This window comes from Ambystoma mexicanum, chromosome 12, assembly GCF_040938575.1.
Source record: "Ambystoma mexicanum isolate Mex_15411 chromosome 12, UKY_AmexF1_1, whole genome shotgun sequence".
NCBI classification, from domain to species: domain Eukaryota; kingdom Metazoa; phylum Chordata; class Amphibia; order Caudata; family Ambystomatidae; genus Ambystoma; species Ambystoma mexicanum.
In genome coordinates this window covers 164,581,750-164,605,473 of record NC_090936.1, presented here as the reverse complement: position 1 = coordinate 164,605,473, position 23,724 = coordinate 164,581,750, and the positions used below count along the sequence as shown (strand labels likewise).

The 23,724-nt window shown below is 43.2% G+C and overlaps 1 protein-coding gene across 2 annotated transcripts in view; it reads left to right on the top strand.

Moving 5' to 3' along the window:
• PTPRB (protein tyrosine phosphatase receptor type B) overlaps positions 1-23,724 on the top strand; it is a 442,488-nt gene that overhangs the window by 272,924 nt on the left and 145,840 nt on the right. For both annotated transcript variants that reach the window (XM_069628245.1, XM_069628246.1), the window contains 3 exons: positions 1,001-1,267; positions 7,631-7,894; positions 16,472-16,735. In XM_069628245.1, the coding sequence (XP_069484346.1) occupies positions 1,001-1,267; positions 7,631-7,894; positions 16,472-16,735 (795 nt within the window). The remainder of the gene's footprint in view (positions 1-1,000; positions 1,268-7,630; positions 7,895-16,471; positions 16,736-23,724) is intronic.

Here is a 23,724-nt window from a genome sequence, read left to right as displayed (position 1 = left end):
AAAACTATTGGCTGTGGTCCAGAATCCGAAAGAAGGGATGGCTGCTGGAGAACCTTTACAATTATATTTTGTTATTGGTAACCAACACGTTTCGCTTTTATACGTTTTTTCAAGACAACATCTTACCATCCATTTTTTCACCATGCATGATTGAGTGAAGCATAACTGTATTGAGCACGCAGACAGAGTCTGCAGCTTCTCCTAGCGATAGGCAAAGGGCGGGAGGCAAATCGTAAGGGAGCACAAACACTCTGTTGAATACGCTTACTGGCGGCAATACATGGCTCCGTTAGACACGGACGGATAAGGTTTGATTGAGGCAGAGAGATGCAAAATTTCAGTGCGATACAATTTGGAGCCTTGGAAGCGGATCGCTGGTTGTAGGAAATAGGTGGAGCGGACATTGTCAGAGTGCACAGTTAGTTTCGGCAACAAAGCCATAACACAATATTGTGACATTGCACATACCTTAGAAGCAGATGTAATGGACGGCCTACACGGCCTTCTCGGCCCTGACAGGACTAAACAGGGGCCTTGGGAGTTGGCTTTCCGAGGCGAACACAGTCGGCTTCGCCATCCGGCTTGCAGCAGCTTCCGCAGATGAGGGACACTCTGCCCAATCACGTTGCTTACTGGAGTCAGGTGTAAGGAGAGAATCTCCTAGTGATGCGGGTGGTGCGGCGGCAGCCATGTTGGTGTGGAGCTTGGGCACAAACACACTGGTGGAAGGCTGTACAGTCAAGGGGGCATCTGCAGGCATATTTGCGGCTATATGTGCAAAATAAAAGAACAAATGGGCCTCAAACAATTGGGCCTTTGAGGAAATGGCCATGAACAATTAAGATGAGTTTGCAATATTCTAAAGGACCATAGAGTTCTAAAATGCTCAATTGAAACCCAAATGTCCACCTCTAGAGGTCATTCAAGGTGGTAAGATTTTATAAGATTGTATAAGATTCCAGATCTGTTTGACCTATTTTGTATTCCTCTTCTCTCACAGTGCCGGCACAGGTGACGCACCTGAGGGTCGGGAACCAGGAGACGACCGACAGCCTCTACACAAACTGGACGAGGGCCTTGGGAGACGTGGACTCCTACCAAGTCCTGCTGATCCACGAGAACATTGTCATTAAAAACGAAAGCGTGGCGAGCGACACAAACAAATACCAGTTCCACTCTCTGAAGCCTGGGGGCCTGTACTCGGTGGTAGTGACCACCGTGAGCGGCGGGATCGCTTCCAGGCAGGCGCTGACCGACGGCCGGACCGGTAAGGAAGCGCAGTAATCCTCACAGAATCCTTCCCCATTCTGCACATTTCACAAACAGAAAGCTGTGTAGAGCACACATGAAATGATTGCCTAAGCATTTACTTGGAGGGCTAGTCTTCATATTTCTGGGGTACTCTACCTTGAGCATTGGAACCTGGTGCAGGGGGCAAGCAATTATTGCAAGTACTACGCAGTACCTGGGACGCCATGATCAAGGGGTTCGTCTGAAATGAAAAAGTCTGACATATAGAGAATGCTGGGGCGGAAGATAGAACCTAGATGAAGAAAGGGAGTAGCAACCCTTAAGATCTATATAGCCCATTGACATTAAATCCCATCTCCGGTCTCCTTCCAAATACTTTGTACCAATGCAAGTGTCATTTTGCACAGTATTACCACTGGGGCAAACACAGTCCTAGTGCAGTTGTCTGCAGCCTTTGGCAATTTAGATGTTTTGGACTACAACTACCATCAGCCCTAGTCGGCATATTCAATTGCGAGGGATCATGGGTGGCAGAGGCCAAAACATCTGGCGATTCACAGCTTGCACAGCCTAGCCCTGGAGCTAATGCATATACTGTCAAATGCCTTTTTTGCCCCAGGGTAATGTTCGCACTAGTGTTAATGACATGCTATAGAAGAAAAAGGGCAAACACTGCCTTGATGCAAAAAAATGCATTGAAATAATATGTATCTTTTAGCACTGTGGTAATTTGTGCTCTTTTGCTAGTCTTGTGCAGAATCGCAGCTGGATCACTGCAAAGTGTATGTAATGAGGCCGCATGAGGGCTGCCATTTTAATGCTATGATGAATTGCCCACATTTGCTGTGGGACAGCGAGCATCGGATAAGTGCAGCTGAAGAGTGAGAGACAGAAAGAGAGGGAGGAAGAAATGGATGTGCTTTGGCCCCTTTGGCGCTAGCAGATCTGCCAGCCTTTGAATAACCCCAAGCCCTGCTGAGTGATTTCTCTCCATCAAATAGCTTTTAGAATAGAGAGTGGCCATGGTGGTTCCTAACTGTTGTTTGATGGTAAGAGTCCAGAGAGTGACACATTATGAATTGAGTTAGTGTAATAGCAATGTATGTTAAGAGCTACCCTGTGTGTTTTAATCTGGGTGACCTTCATCGCCTGCACATATAGTGCATCTCAAACTCTCCATCCCTTGACCTCAAGGCTCTTCCTTTCTTCATGCTCATGGACCTGCAGGGGGCGCTTTTGGAAACAATCAACTATCAGTACTGGTCATGTACGATTATGTTGCACACATAGAAAGACTCAAAAGCCTTCACTAAAATCAGGGTGCCCATGTCCTTCAGCGCCGTGACAGCCCTGTATCAAAACTAAATATGAAACTCAAATGCAGGTTGCAAAAATATCTACCTCAGAAAAGTGGGCTCAAAGATCGAATTCTTTACACACAGCACAAACATATTGACCTTCTATTCATATAATTGAAAAGAAATTGTAAAATATTAGCCTGTATCATGTAAACTTGACAGTAAGTAAATAATACAAAAAATATTAAGTCAGTTCATACTAATATCTTAAGTTATTAATTATATTAATACTTGTAGCTAACTATGTAATAAAAGGATTAACAAGTGAAACTCCCCATCCCACCATCACCTGCGACAGCCCCTCATCATTCTTCTTTATCGCCTACGCCCGATAAAAATATGAATTCTTTAGATTATGCAAAACTAAATATGTTCAGATCTTATGTGCACGCACTTCCCGTCGATATTTTAAAATCTTAATTTGTGCACTCTTTATTTTGTACAAATCGATATTTTGCCAGACTATGTTTGGGACATTTAATCTGCAAAACATTCTGTAAAGCGACCTGGGTGAGGTTTGGAGGTTGGGAAGTGATGAGACAAAGTGACGGGGAGGAAAGCAGTGCATTCTACAGGAGCAAGAATAGACGAGGTGTGCTTGGCTTGCGTTCAGGTATGCAACTGTATGACCACATGTAACCACTAGAGGACAGTAGAGGATTATTCAAAAATAACAAAGCGTGGTCAATTCCTTGCCACATTCTAGGCTTTCCGTGAAACTCGGTTATGACACAGCACGTATATTTCTTTGAGTGTTGGCCTTCAAATATAGGGTTCCGTTTCTCACACACTGTATAAATTCAGACAGTCCATTATTGAGGATACGCAAGTATCAGATATGTATCAAATGTCCAAAGATGACTTACTTGAATTTTGCAGATTAAATGTTCCAGGTGTAACCACTCAAAGTATTGAATTGTTTAACATAAAGAGTGCACGCATAAAGAGTTTAATATGTCAATATGAAGCGGTCACACATAGTTGAAACGCTAGTGGCTGATTCACCAAGAACTGAACATGACTAGCTCTGACTTTGGATTGACTTACTCAAGTTGAGGCCTATTGATTCCAGGAGAAGTCACTGGGGGTCATTTTGTGCAAAGTGTTATTTGCATGCATGGGATCGACAACTGTAGCATTCACGTGCTGTTGGGTCCACTGCATGCAATTTTAAACTTTTACAAAATAGAGTGCAAAAGTAAAGAGTAGAAACGATGCCCACGGGGCTTACCTAGGAGTGTAGGGCACTCGTGGCCCCGCCAGCCTCGTGGTCTTCTTTCTGCAGGAAGGAGCAGCCTGCGTCCCTAGGCCGGCGTGGGAAGAGATGGAGAAGGAAGATACCCTAGGCATCACAGACCGGGCAAAGGCCTGGCTGACAACCTTACTTTCTAACTGACCTTCCCCAAGTGCAACTGAGCCCCTTCCTCTCCTCCACCTCACTTGATACCTGCGCCGTCCCTCAGGGCTCTAGCCTATCGCCTGGCTCTTCAATATCTACCTCGCCCCTCTAGCCCACTTGATCTCCACCTTCTTTCCTCACTCCCAGTGTTGTGCTGATGACAGAGAGCTCTCCTTTAATCTTCCCTGCTCGGCCTCCTCTTCTTCCTCAGTCATACCTGACTGCCTGACTGCTATTCAGGTATGGTGCTCTGCTAAAGATCTCAGCCTTAATGCCAGTAAGACAGAGATTCTTCTCATTGGGACGCCTGCTCCCTGCTCCCCTCCCACTCTGGCTGCCCTCCTTGGGTCCCCTTCCCTCATCCTCGTGTGAGGCAAAAAAACCTTGGTGTCATCTTCGTTTCCTCTCTCTCCTTCTCCCCTCACATCACAGACCTTGCCAAGAAGGCCCACTTTCTGCTTCACCTCCTCAGAGGCATTTTCCCTTTACTCACATTTCCTCAGAATCTTAATGTCTCCAAAGCTCTGGTTCTCTCTTGGCTGGACTCCTGCAACAGCTTCTTTCTCAATCTGCCTCGTTCCTCCCTTTGCCCTCTTCAACTAATCCAGAACAGGGCTGCAAGACTTTTCCTTGGCCTCAAGCCCAGGGACTGCATCCCTTCAGTCCTGATGTCTCTCCACTGGCTCCAGGTTGCTGCAAGGATCACATTCAAGACCCTCTGCATCATCCACAAGGCTTTCTGGGGCCTGGAACCCTGCTACATCCAATGTTCTCTCCCTAAATACCTCCCTGCTAGAGTTCTTCAGTCGTCTAGCTACAACTCTCTGCAGATCAGATGTTTCTCCAAACACAGAGTGAGGGGTAGATCTCTTTCTACAGCAGGACCCTCCCTCTGGAATGGCCTCCCTGCCCCTCTCAAACTTGAGCTGGATCTCCTTAAATTCCAGAAACTTCTCAAGAGACTCCTTTTCTCCTCCTCCTTACCCCTCCCCATCTCTTGCTAATGTCCCCCTGCCGCTGCGACTGGTGCCTGGTCCATTATGAGTCTTATAGGGGCCAGGCCCTTCTCGACCAGTCTACCCAGGGACCCCCTAGCCAGTACTTCCTGTGGGCACCTTTCACTGACTAGCTTGAATCTGGTCTACTCTGTCCTTGTACTAGTTGACCCGTGCACCTGGTTCCCCTATCACTTGCCCTTCTGGGCTCTCCTCAGTACTTGCCCAGTCCTTGGACCCCCGCCTTCCTGCACTTGTCCCATCCGTATTTCCCTTATCCCAGACCTTCCGGCCTGACCTGCACCCCCTCCCCTGCACTTAGTCACTGCACTTGCACAGTCCGAATGTCACAAATCCTAGTAGGACCACTTATTGATGTTGCTTCTCCTCTGCTCACCCACCCCCTTTTTTTTGCCTTGTGGTGCTTGGAAACACTTGTGTATAGGCACCATACAAATGTCCAATACATAAACAGATGAAGTCGCCTTTGCATGTAATCTCTGTTTTGTTAAAAAAAAATGTAAATTCCGCCTGAAAATTACACTTTGCAGGTGCATTTAAAATGGATTCTCAAGGAATCCACCTGCTTATATTAGGTGCTAAATGCAGGCGGATTCCCTGGCAATCCCTTCCTTTTATGCCTACACAGAAATCTCGTGCAGGTGTAAAAGCGTGTGTGCTTTGAGGTCAGGTGAGGAGTGCACGTGGCAGTGGTAAATCCCTCTCATGCTCCTTCTCCACCTGCGAAGGAGCATGAGGCGTGGCGTGCATGAGTGAGGTGTAAATGGCTAACACCTTGCTTTTATACCTCACCTTTGCACTGTAGGGTTTAGAAAAGGAGCGCCAGTGTGAGTAGATGACCTATTCTGGATAGCCCGACCCAGGGTAACTTGTTTGTGAATCGTCCCCATATAGTTATGCCTAATACTGGTAAATGAACATTGTTTTAGAGGGTGTAGGAAAGAGAGCAACATAAAGCGGCGTTGTAACATGCAACGGGGCAATGGGCAGACTCTTGATTAATGAGGTAATTACATACTTCAATAAATCCATCAATATTATTAATATGAACGGACTTTTCTTAATTACTTTAAAAATGTACTTGTGTATTGGTTTAAGCCAATAGTTTATATTAACTTTCATTTGTAGGGAAAGGAGATCAATAGTTTTGTCTGTAATGCTTTTAATCGGAGTTCAAACTCTATGCACTCTTTATTTGAGGTCGATATTTTTGTACTTTTTATTTGCATTTCGGTTATTTTGCTATAGAACCAAGCCAAGGTACTCTACCAGACACCACAACTCTTGCTACTGCATAAACAGCACAACCTCAAAGGCAAGAGGATAGCCATCAATATCTGTTCACAAGGTACTAAGACAGCAGACGGTCCTCTTGCTACACCATAAACAGTGCAACCTCACAGGCAAGAGTATAGCCATCCAATCGCTGTTCCCAAGGAACTCTGCCAGACACCAGACCTCGTCCTACCCCATGAACAGTGCAACCTCACAAGCAAGAGGATAGCCATCCAATTTATATTTCCAAGCTACTCTACCAGGCAGCAGACCTCTTGCTACCCATAAACAGCACAACCTCACAGGCAAGAGTATAGTCATTCAATCTCCGCCCCCAAGGTACTCTATCTGACAGCCAACATTTTTCTACCCCATAACAGCGTGACCTCACAGGCAAGAGTTTAGCCATCAATCTCTATTTCCAAGCTACTCTACCAGCCAGTAGACCTCTTGCTACCCACAACAGTGCAACCTCACAGGCAAGATTATGGTCATCCAATCTCTGTTCCCTGTTCCCAAGGTACTCTTCCAGACAGAAAACCTCGTGCTACCCATGAACAGCACGACCTCACAGGCAAGAGTATAGTCATCCAATCTCCGTTCTCAAGTTACTCTGCCAGACAGCAGATCTCTGGCTACCCATAAACAGTGCAACCTCACAGGCAGGAGTATAGCCATCCAATCTCTGTTCCCAAGGTACTCTACCAGACAGCAAACCTCTTGCTACCCCATGAACAGCACAAGCTCACAGGCAAGAGGATAGCCATCCACTTTCTGTTCCCAAGGTAATCTATCGGACAGCGGACATCTTTCTACCCCATAACAGTGTGACCTCACAGGCAAGAGACTAGCCATAAATCTCTATTTCCAAGCTAGTCCAACAGCCAGCAGACCTCTTGCTACACATAAACAGTGCAACCTCACAGACAATAGTATAGACATCCAGTCTCTGTTCCCAAGGTACTCTGCCAGACAGCAGACCTCTTGTTATCCACAAACAGCACAACCTCACAGGCAAGAGTATAGCCATCCAATCTCTGTTCCCAATGTACTCTGTCAGATAGCAGACCTTTTGCTACCAATAAACGGTGCAACCTCACAAGCAAGAATATAGCCATACAATTTCTGTTTTCAAACTACTCTAGCAGCCAGAAGACATCTTGCTACCCATAAACAGTGCAACTTCACAGGCAAGAATATAGCCATCCAATCTCTGTTCCCAAGTTGCCACGCCAGACAGCAGACCTCTTGCTACCGCATAAACAGTCCAACCTCATGAACAAGAGTATAGCATTCCAATCTCTGGTTCCTGCTTTTCTGTTTCTTTACAGTGCCCGCCAGTGTGAGCGGTGTCACCCTCAATAACCTGGGGCGGAGCGACTACCTCGGTGTGTCCTGGCTTCCTGCTGCTGGCGATGTTGATAGCTACTTGGTGACGCTGTCTCATAACGGCAAGATGGCCCCAACCCTGACCATCTCAAAATCCATCAGCGAGTGCTCCTTCAGCTCCCTCACTCCCGGCAGGCTCTACAACGTGACCATCATCACACGCAGCGGCAAGTTTCAGAACCAGTCCTTTGGCCAAGAATGGACAGGTAAAAGGGATGCCGGTGGGCGCCTGTGCTGTGGAATGACGAGTGTATGGCCTCAGCGCATGATGAGTGTGTCATGTTTGGCAGGTTTCTTTGCAGGTAATGCTCAACATTTCAGAGCGTATGTGGGCCGTCTTCAAGAGACTTTGCACTGGTGCAAGTACAATTTTGCACAACTTTTTCACTAAGGAAAAGATTCTTTTGCTGCAACGGTGGATTGTTTAAATGTATACCAGGCAAAGTTTGTCCCAGTCCAAATTCCGTACAAAATAGCACTGCAGTGTAAACAGTTATTTGCCACATTACGTCCCTCAAATGGGTGTGGTTGTGAACACATGTGAAGGCTACTGAAAGTCTTTATCCAACCTTGATGTAACAGTAGATCATTGCTAGACTTGAGGCCAGTTGCCCCATCGCCCGCCTCTCTGAAGTTCCAGATTGTGCTGTCAGGTGTCTGCACCACCCTTACCCCGCCTTCCTGTTTAATTCCCTCATAGCTCTTTACCACCTGTGATTGCCCCAGGCTTCTTCAGATTCGCTCCATCAGCCCCATTGGCAGCACATTCCATGGCATCAGTAAACATGGTGGAATGGTGTCTTTGTTATGCTGATGTGAAAGCAAAATAACTCTGCAGTGTTGGGTCAAAGTGGATCCATCGCGCAGTGTCACTGATCACTGATTCCACAAGATCCTGTCTTCTTGATCATTGAGGCTGTGGAGAGGTTTGTTTCCATGTAAAGCTGCGCATTCATCGTTCCTCTACATCAAATAGACCTTTCTCATGCGCATGAGGAGGGGGGTGGGTTCCCGATGACTATTTCTGCTTCCCAAAGAGAAAGATGGAGGAAGAGCTGATTTTCCAATTAGAGGAAAGGCCCAGAGTGTGCGGAGCAGCGGTCATGCACTTAGGCAACCACAGGCAGCTGTCTGCTGGAGCGCATGATTGGGGGCTGGTGAGGTGAATGGGAGGGGGGGATCATGGATTTGGATGGGTGATACTGATGTCAGGAGGGAGTTTTGCCAGGATCCTTGAGAAATCAGCCAGAAGTCCCGTGGGAGGATGGGAATCAAGCACATATGGGCGGGCGCAGGTAGAGAGTGATTATTCTGCACCGAGGGATGAGTGAATGGGGGTGAGCTGTACTGATGGTTTCACAGGTTGAATGTGCAACTCCATTTACTCGCCAGATGCAAACATGTATGCTGAGACCGACAAAGTGCCAATTTGGTGCGCCCCTTCCCTTCTAATAGGCCCAGACCTAATGATTGGATGACCTTTTTGCCTCTCACTAGTGCCCCTTACACAGAGGTACCCTAGCCGACCACCTAAAAAGGCCCTTTTGTCGAACTGGTCTTGCATATTTAGAAACACTAGGGACCAATAACGCAAGCAATTATATTTCTGGCGCAAGGTATGCCTACCGTAACTTACTATAATGGCTCAGGGTGTCCAACAGTTTCTTTTGGGGTAATTGCGCATCCCTACATTTTTTCCTTTCCAAAGCGGTTGGTTCTTTATTGTTATGAAATTACCACATACATCAAAGGGATAATAAATAAGGATAAACCAAAGAAAAATGGTGTTTATACGTATACATCATCCCTTCAAAGTATGTGTTGTTTATAATTTCGATATACTAATCTGTTCAATGTATATATCATGCAGATTAACGTGAATGTCACTTAGCTAATTGTCTGTGTTCACTCTTTATTTTTCATGTCAGTGCTGATTATTTAAGAGCCCTAAAGAAGAGCTGTGCTCGAAACATATGAATTCTCATTTATAATGAAGCACAGTGCTGTATGCATCACACTCTGGTACTAGCAACTGAGAAAGGATTGGTTTATTTGTAATGAGGCACAGTGCTGTATGCATCATACTCTGGTTCTAGCAACTGAGAAAGGATTGGTGTATCTGTAATGAAGTACAGTGCTGTATGCATCATACTCTGGTTCTAGCAACTGAGAAAGGATTGGTGTATCTGTAATGAAGTACAGTGCTGTATGCTTCATACTCTGGTTCTAGCAACTGAGAAAGGATTGGTGTATCTGTAATGAAGTACAGTGCTGTATGCATCATACTCTGGTTCTAGCAACTGAGAAAGGATTGGTTTATTTCTAATGAAGCACATTGCTGTATGCATCATACTCTGGTTCTAGCAACTGAGAAAGGATTGGTTTATTTCTAATGAAGCACAGTGCTGTATGCATCATACTCTGGTTCTAGCAACTGAAAAAGGATCGGTTTATTTGTAATGAAGCACAGTGCTGTATGCATCATACTCTGGTACTAGCAACTGAGAAAGGGTTGGTGTATTTGTAATGAGGCACAGAGCTGTATGCATCATACTCTGGTTCTAGCAACTGAGAAAGGATTGGTGTATCTGTAATGAAGCACAGTGCTGTATGCATCATACTCTGGCCCTAGCAACTGAAAAAGGATCGGTTTATTTGTAATTTTGTAATGAAGCACAGTGCTGTATGCATCATACTCTGGTTCTAGCAACTGAGAAAGGTTTGGTGTATTTGTAATGAGGCACAGTGCTGTATGCATCATACTCTGGTTCTAGCAACTGAGAAAGGATTGGTGTATCTGTAATGAAGCACAGTGCTGTATGCATCATACTCTGGCCCTAGCAACTGAGAAAGGATTGGTTTATTTGCAATGAAGCACAGTGCTTTATGCATCATACTCTGATGCAACTGAAAAAGGATCGGTTTATTTGTAATTTTGTAATGAAGCACAGTGCTGTATGCATCATACTCTGGTTCTAGCAACTGAGAAAGGTTTGGTGTATTTGTAATGAGGCACAGTGCTGTATGCATCATACTCTGGTTCTAGCAACTGAGAAAGGATTGGTGTATCTGTAATGAAGCACAGTGCTGTATGCATCATACTCTGGCCCTAGCAACTGAGAAAGGATTGGTTTATTTGCAATGAAGCACAGTGCTTTATGCATCATACTCTGGTTCTAGCAACTGAGAAAGGATTGGTTTATTTCTAATGAAGCACAGTGCTTTATGCATCATTCTCTGGTACTACTTCTGAGAAAGGATTGGTTTATTTGTAATGAGGCACAGTGCTGTATGCATCATACTCGCACTAGCAACTGAGAAAGGATTGGTCTATCTGCAATGAAGCACAGTGCTGTATGGATCATACTCTGGTACTAGCAACTGAGAAAGGATTGGTGTATCTGTAATGAGGGACAGTGCTGTATGCATCATACTCTGGTACTAGCAACTGAGAAATGATTGGTGTATCTGTAATGAAGCAATGTGCTGTATGCATCATACTCTGGTACTAGCAACTGAGAAAGGATTGGTTTATCTGTAATGAAGCACAGTGCTGTATGGATCATACTCTGGTACTAGCAACTGAGAAAGGATTGGTTTATTTGTAATGAGGGACAGTGCTGTATGCATCATACTGTGGTACTAGCAACTGAGAAATGATTGGTGTATCTGTAATGAAGCAACGTGCTGTATGCATCATACTCTGGTACTAGCAACTGAGAACGGATTGGTTTATCTGTAATGAAGCACAGTGCTGTATGCATCATATTCTGGCACTAGCAACTGAGAAAGTATTGGTTTATCTGTAATGAGGCACAGTGCTGTATGCATCACACTCTGGTTCTAGCAACTGAGAAATGATTGGTTTATTTGCAACGAGGCAAAGTGCTGTATGCATCATACTCTGCTTCTAGCAACAGAGGAAGGATTGGTGTATCTGTAGCGAAGCACAGTGCTGTATGCATCATACTCTGGTACTAGCAACTGAGAAAGGATTGGTTTATTTGTAATGAAGCACAGTGCTGTATGCATCATACTCTGGTACTACGTCTGAGAAAGGATTGGTGTATTTGTAATGAGGCACAGTGCTGTATGCATCATACTCTGGTACTAGCAACTGGGAAAGGATCGGTTTATCTGTAATGAGGCACAGAATGGATTGGTTTATCTGTAATGAGGCACAGTGCTGTATGCATCATACTCTGGTTCTAGCAACCGAGAAAAGATTGTTTTATTTTTAATGAAGCACAGTGCTGTATGCATCATACTCTGGTACTACGTCTGAGAAAGGATTGGTGTATTTGTAATGAGGCACAGTGCTGTATGCATCATACTCTGGTTCTAGCAACTGAAAAAGGATCGGTTTATTTGTAATTTTGTAATGAGACACAGTGCTGTATGCATCATACTCTGGTACTAGCAACTGAGAAATGATTGGTTTATTTCCAATGAAGCACAGTGCTGTATGCATCATACTCTGGTGCTATCAACTGAGAAAGGATTGATTTATTTGTAATGAGGCACAGTGCTGTATGCCTCATACTCTGGTACTATCAACTGAGAAAGGATTGGTTTGTTTATAATGAAGCACAGTGTTGTATGCATCATACTCTGGTTCTAGCAACTGAGAAAGGATTGGTTTATTTCTAATGAAGCACAGTGATGTATGCATCATACTCTGGTTCTAGCAACTGAAAAAGGATCAGTTTATTTGTAATGAAGCACAGTGCTGTATGCATCATACTCTGGTTCTAGCAACTGAGAAAGGGTTGGTGTATTTGTAATGAGGCACAGTACTGTATGCATCATACTCTGGTTCTAGCAACTGAAAAAGGATCGGTTTATTTGTAATGAAGCACAGTGCTGTATGCATCATACTCTGGTTCTAGCAACTGAGAAAGGATTGGTTTATTTCAAATGAGGCACAGTGCTCTATGCATCATACTTTGGTACTAGCAACTGAGAAAGGATTGGTCGATTTGTAATAAAGCACAGTGCTGTATGCATCATACTCTGGTACTAGCAACTGAGAAAAGATTGGTTTATTTGTAATGAGGCACAGTGCTGTATGCATCATACTCTGGTTCTAGCAACTGAGAAAGGATTGGTGTATCTGTAATGAAGTACAGTGCTGTATGCATCATACTCTGGTTCTAGCAACTGAGAAAGGATTGGTTTATTTCTAATGAAGCACAGTGCTGTATGCATCATACTCTGGTTCTAGCAACTGAAAAAGGATCGGTTTATTTGTAATGAAGCACAGTGCTGTATGCATCATACTCTGGTTCTAGCAACTGAGAAAGGGTTGGTGTATTTGTAATGAGGCACAGTGCTGTATGCATCATACTCTGGTTCTAGCAACTGAAAAAGGATCGGTTTATTTGTAATTTTGTAATGAAGCACAGTGCTTTATGCATCATACTCTGGTTCTAGCAACTGAGAAAGGTTTGGTGTATTTGTAATGAGGCACAGTGCTGTATGCATCATACTCTGGTTCTAGCAACTGAGAAAGGATTGGTTTATTTCTAATGAAGCACGGTGCTTTATGCATCATACTCTGGTACTACGTCTGAGAAAGTATTGGTTTATTTGCAATGAAACACAGTGCTTTATGCATCATACTCTGGTTCTAGCAACTGAGAAAGGATTGGTTTATTTCTAATGAAGCACAGTGCTTTATGCATCATACTCTGGTACTACTTCTGAGAAAGGATTGGTTTATGTGTAATGAGGTACAGTGCTTTATGCATCATACTCTGGTTCTAGCAACTGAGGAAGGATTGGTGTATCTGTAATGAAGCACAGTGCTGTATGCATCATACTCTGGCACTAGCAACTGAGAAAGGATTGGTCTATCTGTAATGAAGCACAGTGCTGTATGGATCATACTCTGGTACTAGACACTGAGAAAGGATTGGTTTATTTGTAATGAGGGACAGTGCTGTATGCATCATACTGTGGTACTAGCAACTGAGAAATGATTGGTGTATCTGTAATGAAGCACAGTGCTGTATGCATCATACTCTGGTAATAGCAACTGAGAAATGATTGGTGTATCTGTAATGAAGCAACGTGCTGTATGCATCATACTCTGGTACTAGCAACTGAGAAAGGATTGGTTTATCTGTAATGAAGCACAGTGCTGTATGGATCATACTCTGGTACTAGCAACTGAGAAAGGATTGGTTTATTTGTAATGAGGGACAGTGCTGTATGCATCATACTGTGGTACTAGCAACTGAGAAAGGATTGGTGTATCTGTAATGAAGCACAGTGCTGTATGCATCATACTCTGGTACTAGCAACTGAGAAATGATTGGTGTATCTGTAATGAAGCAAAGTGCTGTATGCATCATACTCTGGTACTAGCAACTGAGAAAGGATTGGTTTATCTGTAATGAAGCACAGTGCTGTACGCATCATATTCTGGCACTAGCAACTGAGAAAGTATTGGTTTATCTGTAATGAGGCACAGTGCTGTATGCATCACACTCTGGTTCTAGCAACTGAGAAATGATTGGTTTATTTGCAACGAGGCACAGTGCTGTATGCATCATACTCCGCTTCTAGCAACGGAGGAAGGATTGGTGTATCTGTAGTGAAGCACAGTGCTGTATGCATCATACTCTGGTACTAGCAACTGAGAAAGGATTGGTTTATTTGTAATGAAGCACAGTGCTGTATGCATCATACTCTGGTACTAGCAACTGGGAAAGGATCGGTTTAGCTGTAATGAGGCACAGAGTGGATTGGTTTATCTGTAATGAGGCACAGTGCTGTATGCATCATACTCTGGTTCTAGCAACTGAGAAAAGATTGTTTTATTTTTAATGAAGCACAGTGCTGTATGCATCATACTCTGGTACTACGTCTGAGAAAGGATTGGTGTATTTGTAATGAGGCACAGTGCTGTATGCATCATACTCTGGTTCTAGCAACTGAAAAAGGATCGGTTTATTTGTAATTTTGTAATGAGACACAGTGCTGTATGCATCATACTCTGGTACTAGCAACTGAGAAAGGATTGGTGTATCTGTAATGAAGCACAGTGCTGTATGCATCATACTCTGGTGCTATCAACTGAGAAAGGATTGATTTATTTGTAATGAGGCACAGTGCTGTATGCCTCATACTCTGGTACTATCAACTGAGAAAGGATTGGTTTGTTTATAATGAAGCACAGTGTTGTATGCATCATACTCTGGTGCTATCAACTGAGAAAGGATTTCTAAAACATGTCAATTAAACATTTGTAAAGATTGATGAGTGATTTCATAACAATAAGGTACCAACCTCTTTGGAAAAGAACACATAGGGAGGCGCAATTACCATCCTAGAAACAACCATTGGTCTCACTGGTTCACTTGAAAGACGTCCAGAGAAGCGTCTTTAATTTCTTGGAAGTATTCTGACACCCCATTCATTTAAACGAGCTCCTGGCGCAGGATCTAGGGCTATTCTTACTACTAGATTACTACACTGACTGGACAACACTTCCGACCACAAACTAGATTAACAAAGAAGTCAAAAAAATCCAAAAATCAGTCATGGACGCCCCTCTATGAGAACGAACGCGTCAAAAATGTCCTGTTCTCGCAGAGGGGCGCCTATAGACTATTTTTTTAACAAAGAAGTCAGCTGTCACTGGCACCCGATTCACACAAAATCCCTGTCTATGGATAGTATTGTTGGTTTTGATTCTCTGAAATGTCCAAAGTGAGTTCCATTATGTTTGGAAACATTTTTTTTTGGATACAATATTTTCAAACTTTTATTTTCTCTTACCTAAAGCATACGTTTGACCTAAATGTCCCTTCTTACTGCACACACCCCACAGATTCTATTATTGGGTGCCTGGCGAACTTCAGTGTTTGGTTACCCCTCCCAAGCAGCAATGGCAACAGGAGTGTCCAGGCGAACTTCAGTGTTTGGTTACCCCTCCCAAGCAGCACTGGCAACAGGAGTGTCCAGTCGAACTTCAGTGTTTGGTTACCCCTCCCAAGCAGCACTGGCAACAGGAGTGTCCAGGCGAACTTCAGTGTTTGGTTACCCGTCCCAGGCAGCACTGGCAACAGGAGTGTCCAGGCGAACTTCAGTGTTTGGTTACCCCTCCCAAGCAGCACTGGCAACAGGAGTGTCCAGGCAAACTTTTCACACATGTCCTTAAGGCACGTTTTACCTGTTGTGAACACACGTAAAGTTGCACTTCGTCAGCATACTATTTTTCCTAATCACACACTCCCTTGACCAACCTCCAACTCTCTGACACGTCTTTGAAAAGGCCCACTTTTTCTCACTTATTACTAATTTAGAATGCATAGAATTACACACTTATTTATTCTGCACCGAACCCGCGAATGCATCAGGGAATCAATTAAGTACATTTGTGAATTCCTAGTATTACGCACAAGAGCAAGTTACTGCTTCCTTCATAAGTAAGTCACACTTACTCCTGGAAAAAGCTTTGCGTGTCTTATTTTGTTTTGGGAAGCCACAATAAAGGGTGCTTGAAAACACAACCAGTCGTGCACAGAGTAAAGTGGCTATCTCCGCATGTAGCTCCTTGATGCCGTTTGGTCCAGGGCTGACTCATGGCTTCATCCTTCCGAGGTCCCAAACTCGGGAACACAAAAAATTATGGTAATAAGTAATATTGGTTAACAAGCAAGCTGAAACCAGTTTCCTGGTGACAGTGGCGCTATATAACACACAACAACTATTTTTAATGTTATTATTATTTGTATTATTATTATTAAATCGTCTCTCTTTCTCGCCCCACCCAGTACCTTCCAGTGTTCAAGGACTTACCGTCAGCAGCTCCGCCCGCAGCGATTACCTGAAAGTGTCCTGGCTGCACGCCACCGGCGATTTCGACGACTACCAAGTGATCATCAAGAACAATAAAGACTTCATGCAAACTCAGACCGTCCCGAAGTCCCACAACGAATGCGACTTTTCAAATCTTGTCCCCGGGCGGCTGTACAGTGTCACGGTCCACACCAGGAGCGGGAAGTACCAGACCAGCACCATGGCCAGTGGCAGGACCTGTGAGTGCTTTTTCATTTCTCTCTTGCATCGTGAGATTTCCATGCTCATTGAACACCCCTGAAGAAGGCACAAAGCATTCCCTATGAAGATTCATGATACTGTAGAAAATACCATGATAAGGTTTTTTAATTTGATTTTGAGTCTTTGGTTAGAACAAAACAAGAATGACATATGGCAAAGGTACTCCCTGACTTGGGAGACTACTGGATTCTAAGTGTTTTTTAAATTCTAATTGCACCTTTCTCCTCATGCGAACACACATACATACTCACACCCACACACACACAACACACCCATAACACCCCCTCAGCACACCCCCACCCACACCCCCAACATAAACAAACCCCACTTACCTTCCTCTTCACGCTGGGTTCCTGCAGTGCCACTTCCCTTTCACTTCCGTGATTGGGAGCCAGCGCTGCAGGGTCCTTTTCTTTTCTTTTTTTTTTTTAACAAAAGGCTGCAGGGTGTCCCCCGCAACTCCCATTCACTATACTATGAAGTATAGTGAGCGGGGAGATGCGGGGGGACACCCCTGAAGCCCCTGTTTTTTTTCAATGCTACCACCAAAGGTTCGAACCTTTGGTGGTAGCATTTTTAGAACTTTTGGCCATTGCGACCATTTATAGTCTGTAAAAACATCCTATACCGACTACTGTAATATCGTTTTAAAAACACAGTTGCTTGTTAGTTATGTGGGTATTTGCTATGCCGTTTCTATAGAGTAATTGTGGGGAGAACATTAGCATAGGAACAATCAAAATGCCCACAGCTGGCTCCACCTACCCAGTAAATTCCATTTCCCCAAACATGGCATATGGCAGCACTATACACATAATAGCAGTGACCAGCCAATAGTAGTGCTTCCTTGCCTCCTCCATGCACCAGGAATTATTTCAGAAGATCTGCTGTCCTCTCAGAATACCTGCGTATATGTATATTGCATGGGGTTGATTCACAAAGAGGTTACCGCGCCCATCTCAGATTCTCTCTTGCCTTACTCCTCGAGAGAGAGACTATTTCATTAACAAAGATGTTACCAGAACTAACTCTGGTTCACTCTTGCCTTACTTCTAGAGAGAGATTATTTTATTAACAAAGATGTTACAGGAACTAACTTTCATTCACTCTTGACTTACTCCTGGAGAGAGACTATTTGATTCACAAAGATGTTACTGATTCTGACCGTAATTCACTCTGGCCTTACTTCTAAAGAGAGAGTATTTGATTAACAAAGATGTTACCTGAACTAACTCTGATTCACTCTTGACTTACTCCCGGAGAGATTCTTTGTAACAAAGGTGTTGCTGGAACTAACTCTTATTCACTATGGCCTTACTCCTGGAGAGAGACTATTTGGTTAACAGAGATGTTACCTGAACTAACTCTGATTCACTCTTGACTTACTCCCGGAGAGATTCTTTGTAACAAAGGTGTTGCTGGAACTAACTCTTATTCACTATGGCCTTACTCCTGGAAAGAGACTCATTGTTTAACAAAGATGTTGCCTGAACTAACTCTGATGCACTGTTGCCTTACTCCTGGAGAGAGATTATTTGATTAACCAAGATGTTACCAGAACTAACACTGATTCACACCTGACTAATTCCCTGAGTGATTCTTCGATTATCAAATATGTTACCGCAACTAACTGTGATTCACTCTTGCCTTTCTCCTGGAGAGAGACTATTTGATTAACAAAGATGTTATCAGAACTACCTCTGATTCACATTTGACTAACTCCCAGAGAGATTCTTTGATTATAAAAGATGTTACCAGAACTAACTGTGATTCACTTTTGCCTTACTCCTCGAGAGAGACTGCTTGATTAACCAAGATGTCACCTGAACTAACTCTTGCCTTACTCCTTTAGAGAGATAATTGATTCACAAAGATGTTACTGGTACTAACTGTGATTCACTCTGGACTTACTCCAGTAGAGAGAATATTTGATTAGCAAAGATGATACTTGAGCTTACTCTGATTCACTCTTGACGTACTCCCTGAGGGATACTATTTGATTAACAAAGATGTTACAAGAACTAGCTCTGATTCACGCTTGACTTACTCCCAGAGAGATTCTTTGATTATCATAGATTTTACCAGAACTAACTCTGATTCACTCTTGCCTTCCTCCTGGAGAGAGACTATTTGATTGACTAAGATGTTAACTGAAGTAACTCTGATTCACACTTGACTTACTTTCTGAGAGATTCTTTGATTATCAAAGATGTTTCGAGAACTAGCTCGTATTGACTCGTGCCTTACTCCTGCAGAGAGACAATATGTTTAACAACGATGTTAACAGAACTAAATCTGATTCACTCTTGACTTACTCCTGGTGAGAGAATATATGATTCACAAAGATATTATTGGTACTAACTCTAATATACTCTTAACTTACTTTGTGAGTCAAAGTATCTCTCTCCAATCCAAAGAGGTTACCAATACTAACTCTGATACACTTTTGACTAGCTCATAGAGAGAGATTCTTTGTTTCTCAAAGACCTTACCTGTATTAACTTTGATTTACTCTTTACTTACTCCTGCAATGAGACTATTTGATTCAGAAAAGATGTTACCGGTACTAACAGCGATTCACTCTTGACTTACTCCTGGAGAGAGACTATGTGATTCACAAAGAAGTTGCCAATAAAACTCGGACCTTGGAAGTTTAAAGGTAAATCCAGCAGACAGGTTTTTGTTAGAACATGGGCACCTCACATAACATCTGGGTTATGCATTATCTTATGCGTACTAAACTGCACAGCAGACCTGACTCTCTTTACACCACCTTTATTAATTACTCCAGCGCTTCGATTGCGTGGATCGCAATAGGCTATCAAGTGGGGTATTGACCCAGGGCTTCTTAAATTGATTAGGCTGTTTTATTCTGGGACCTCTGTGGGCTGTCACAGCGACACCACCAACGGATTTAAACATTGGTGTATGCTCGCACCCCTACTATTCGATCTATATGTTTTGAAATATCATGCCGCCATTGAGCAATGTAATAATGATCCACCCAAAATAGGTTCCCAGCTTGTTCCTTTCTTGCCTTATGCTGATGACACAGTGCTGCTTGACAAAACAGTGATTGGCCTCCAGAGGTCATTGTCGGCGTTGCATTTGTATTCTATAGAGAATGGCCTGGAGATCACTCGGGTTAAAGCAAATATTCTGATTGTCGGCAGATATCATAAGTGCAAGAATTGTAGATGTTTATTAGATGGGGAAATAATTAAGGTGGTCTCCTCGTATGGGAATCTGGATTCGCTATTGACCTCAACTTTGTCACCGGTTTTATTGAGACAGTATGTCACCCCCAAGGCAATGTCTTTGGTTATGGAGGTGACTTTTCGGTTGATGGTATGCTCAATGCATACTGGATGGCTAACATTCCTGGTATTCTGTATGGAATGGGGGCATACTCAGATCATGAGCTGGCCTGTTAAAGATATTAGGGAAAAGCTCTGGAGACACATCTTGGGCTTGCCTCAAGCTTTATCCATTGAGGCGGTCCGTATGGATTTGTGCCTTGTTTCAAAATTACTCTTATCAAAATTAAGAGGGGCATCCTATTATTTAAGAAATTAGCTGATAAGGGAGAATCTCTGTTTTTTCTATTTAAGAAAGTGGGAGCGCGTGCCCTTGTCACCAATCTTGTAATGAATGAGCTGGTTGACTTTTGTAAAGAGTTCTATAAAAGTATTGGGTGGGAACTGGACCCAGTTGTAAACATAGTAATTGCGAGGAAAACTCCAGTTAGCAAAGCTTATGGTTGGGATCGAATTTGCAACATTGAATATTTACCGCCAAACAATCATTACATCTTTATGCCAATCAATTTTTCCTGAACGTGCTGCCTTTTAGTTATTGAGTATAATTTGTTAACAGAATTTGAGAAGTTTCATGATAAAATTTATATTCCGTTTACTTCCTGCTGTTATTGTGGTGGGGGACAGAATGCTCATCCCAGTGGAAGCTCGGAGATGTAGAATTTGCAGGAAGGAAGCAGAAACTATACAGCATCTGCTTTTGCATTGTGTTGAATTAACAAAAACTTGTAGAAGGAGTTATGGACTTTTTGTGCACTAAGTAGAAGGCTTTCATGAAAATCAATTCGGGTCCAATGTGTTTAGTGCCACTTCGAGAGCTCTACTGAATGCAGTGTGTTTTATATGGAGAGAAATGGATGGTATGATTGACAAGCTTGATAAATTAATGGCCATTGTAACTATTGAAATTAAGATTGTTGGGACTAATGATGATCGCTTAGATCTGAGACTCAAGGGCTCATTACAACTAACCTCAGCAGGAAAGCAAATGGTCTGGGCAGAGCCTTCCAAACCAGTCCACTCACCACTGGAACAAATTGTCTCTGAACCTGAGAGTTCAATCCAACCTCCTCAGTTTCCGAACCAATTAAAAACCTTTCTATTCAAATTAACTAAGCAACCTTGAGTAGTACCTGCTTCTACCTGTTTCTTGGCATGCAAAGCGTCCAGTGCCCTGTTTCGTCCAGTCCACCTATTGTATGTATGTAAACGTCTTCATGTGGCGCCCCGATGCCTGCGGGCTTTCAGCGCCTTACAAACAAATAAATGAATACATTTAAAAATGATCTTTCTAAGTAGATTAATGTTTTACAGATTGGTAATATAGCATATTTATTTGTGATTTATGGTATGTATCTTAACCCATCCCTTTTTAAGTTGCGTAAAAGCTTTGTTTAAAACCGAATACACTTATAATAAAAAAATAAAGACAACATATAAAGGTAAATCAGAGTTACTATTGATTAGTTCTTTTTGATCGATAAATCTCTCTCCAGGCATAAAGTAACTTTATAAGGGGTTCCCTTGTCTTGTTCCACCGCACAAGGTAAACATTTCAGGTGTGCACCACGTGTCTGACCTGAAATAATGTCTGTGCTATTTCTCTTGTGAAAAACGTTTCTTGCAATGAAAGTTTTTCATATATTCACTCTTTGTGACATATAACTCTGTAGTCAATTATTATAATCACATTAAGAACACAAAAAGCCCACACAATTTCTGATGAGACAGACAGCCGTTCGAGTTGTAGAAGCAGGCATGGTTTCGTTTAGTTTTGTATGATCCCGGGAGGATAGCTCTGGGGCAACGTGCTCACCTTGGATGCAAGATGACACTGAGCAATACAGGTTCCATCTCCTGGTCCGCGCTTACAAACCTCTGGGTATTAAGCACGTTATAAATAACCTATCATATATTCCTATAATTACGTGTAAACATTTACTAACTGTTAACCTTAGCTTTTAAAAAGTAATAGAAACCAGAACTTGGCCTTTTGCAAAATGTAGGGTGTTTGATGGTTCTTTAGTTATTAAACTCGGATCTTATTCTGGAGCCTAAAATAAGCAGGTCCAAGTCCCTTTAATTTCCCTGTTGTCGCCCTTGCGTGTCAGTGTGAGCGACACAGCTGCTGTGAGCATGTCCGCAAATAGCGTGCGGTTGTGGGAGGCGGCTGTGTCAACACAGATTCTTTACACAGCAGCCCACATCTGTCTCTCCAAATGAAATGCTGCTGATTGGCTACATTAGCTGCTAATATTATCTTCCAATTTCATTTGAAACTAATCACTGTAGGAGTTGTTGCCAAGTTATTTCTGTGTCACATTATTTCTTAGTCATTTCACTACATGTTATATATATATTGTACTTATATTCAGTTTTTATCATGATTCCGTTTTGACTTTCGAGTTGTCCATTTCATTCCCTTTTTTATATGTTCTGCGACCTTGTAAGTTATGTTCAGTTTTTTTTCTGGGAACGAATTTGTAGGAAGAGAGCGCTAGATGCTGCCAGCGTTGCTTCTTAAACCTTATTTTTCGCCAGGACAAGAAAGAAAACATACATGTTCAAGAGCTCACATGCAATTAACAATTAAGAACAATCTGCATCATTGATTCTGAACATGCCGGTGAGACGGTGTTATGCTCAAATTAGTCGCTTCCTTGCCAAATCACAGCCCTGCCTACAAGGCTAATGAATGTTGAAGCTAAAACCAGGCCAATTCAAAATGTGATAGTACCATACAGAGGCTTCCAGACCATTGCTGCAAGCTAGACAACTATACATTTAAACACCTTCTTAAACTATGAGGGGTTCTACGTGCTTACTTCGACCAGAATGCCCAATCTTGTTGGTGGCAATTTTCTTTTTCTTTTAATGAGTGGACGGATTCTCTCTGTTGGTTCTAAGGTGCTTCTAAGGTCTAGAGTCCTGAGGCCCTATGCTAGAACTGGTAGTGCGGAACCATATTAGGATACCACAGAATGCCTGAACCTTTAAGTGCAAAGACATTGGCAGTTTTTGGCAGAGGCACAATCTTGTCTCTGGCCTCCTGCCGGGCCTTTGACAGCCCTCCACGCTAGTAGAGCTATGCATGGGCTGCCAAATTCGGATGTCACACAAAGATGCCAGTACCAATGTTCACGCACAATAAATGGCCTTGGCTCATGCATATTTGCCTTGTTGATCACACCCTGGTGGTCTCAGCATTTAGATTTCCTTTATTCTAAAAGAAGCCACCTGTTTCCGGGGCCGAGAGGCTAGCTTGGAGGCAAGATGCTTGCCTTGCTTGGAAGCAAGACCAGCACTAAGCAGCATGGGTTTGGTACCTGGCAGGGGAGTTGCTAGGTCTGGAAAAGACCCGGGGCTAAGCTGATGTCGGAACTGTTGGGACTGGGGCTAGCTAGTCTTTTGGCTGTAGCTCCTGAGATTCTATCCGGGGCTACAACCAAAAGATCAGGGGCTATAGCCCAGTTAGCCCCCCCCTAGCAACGCCCCTGGTACCTGGCCCCGCACGATGGAAAAGCCCAATTTTATTATTTTTTCCACCACAAGCCACGTGGTCACCTTAAAATATGACAGATGGTTCTGTGTTATCAGACTTTTTTATAGTCTGTCCTTTTGGTCGACCTGAATTCGACAATTTATTTTAA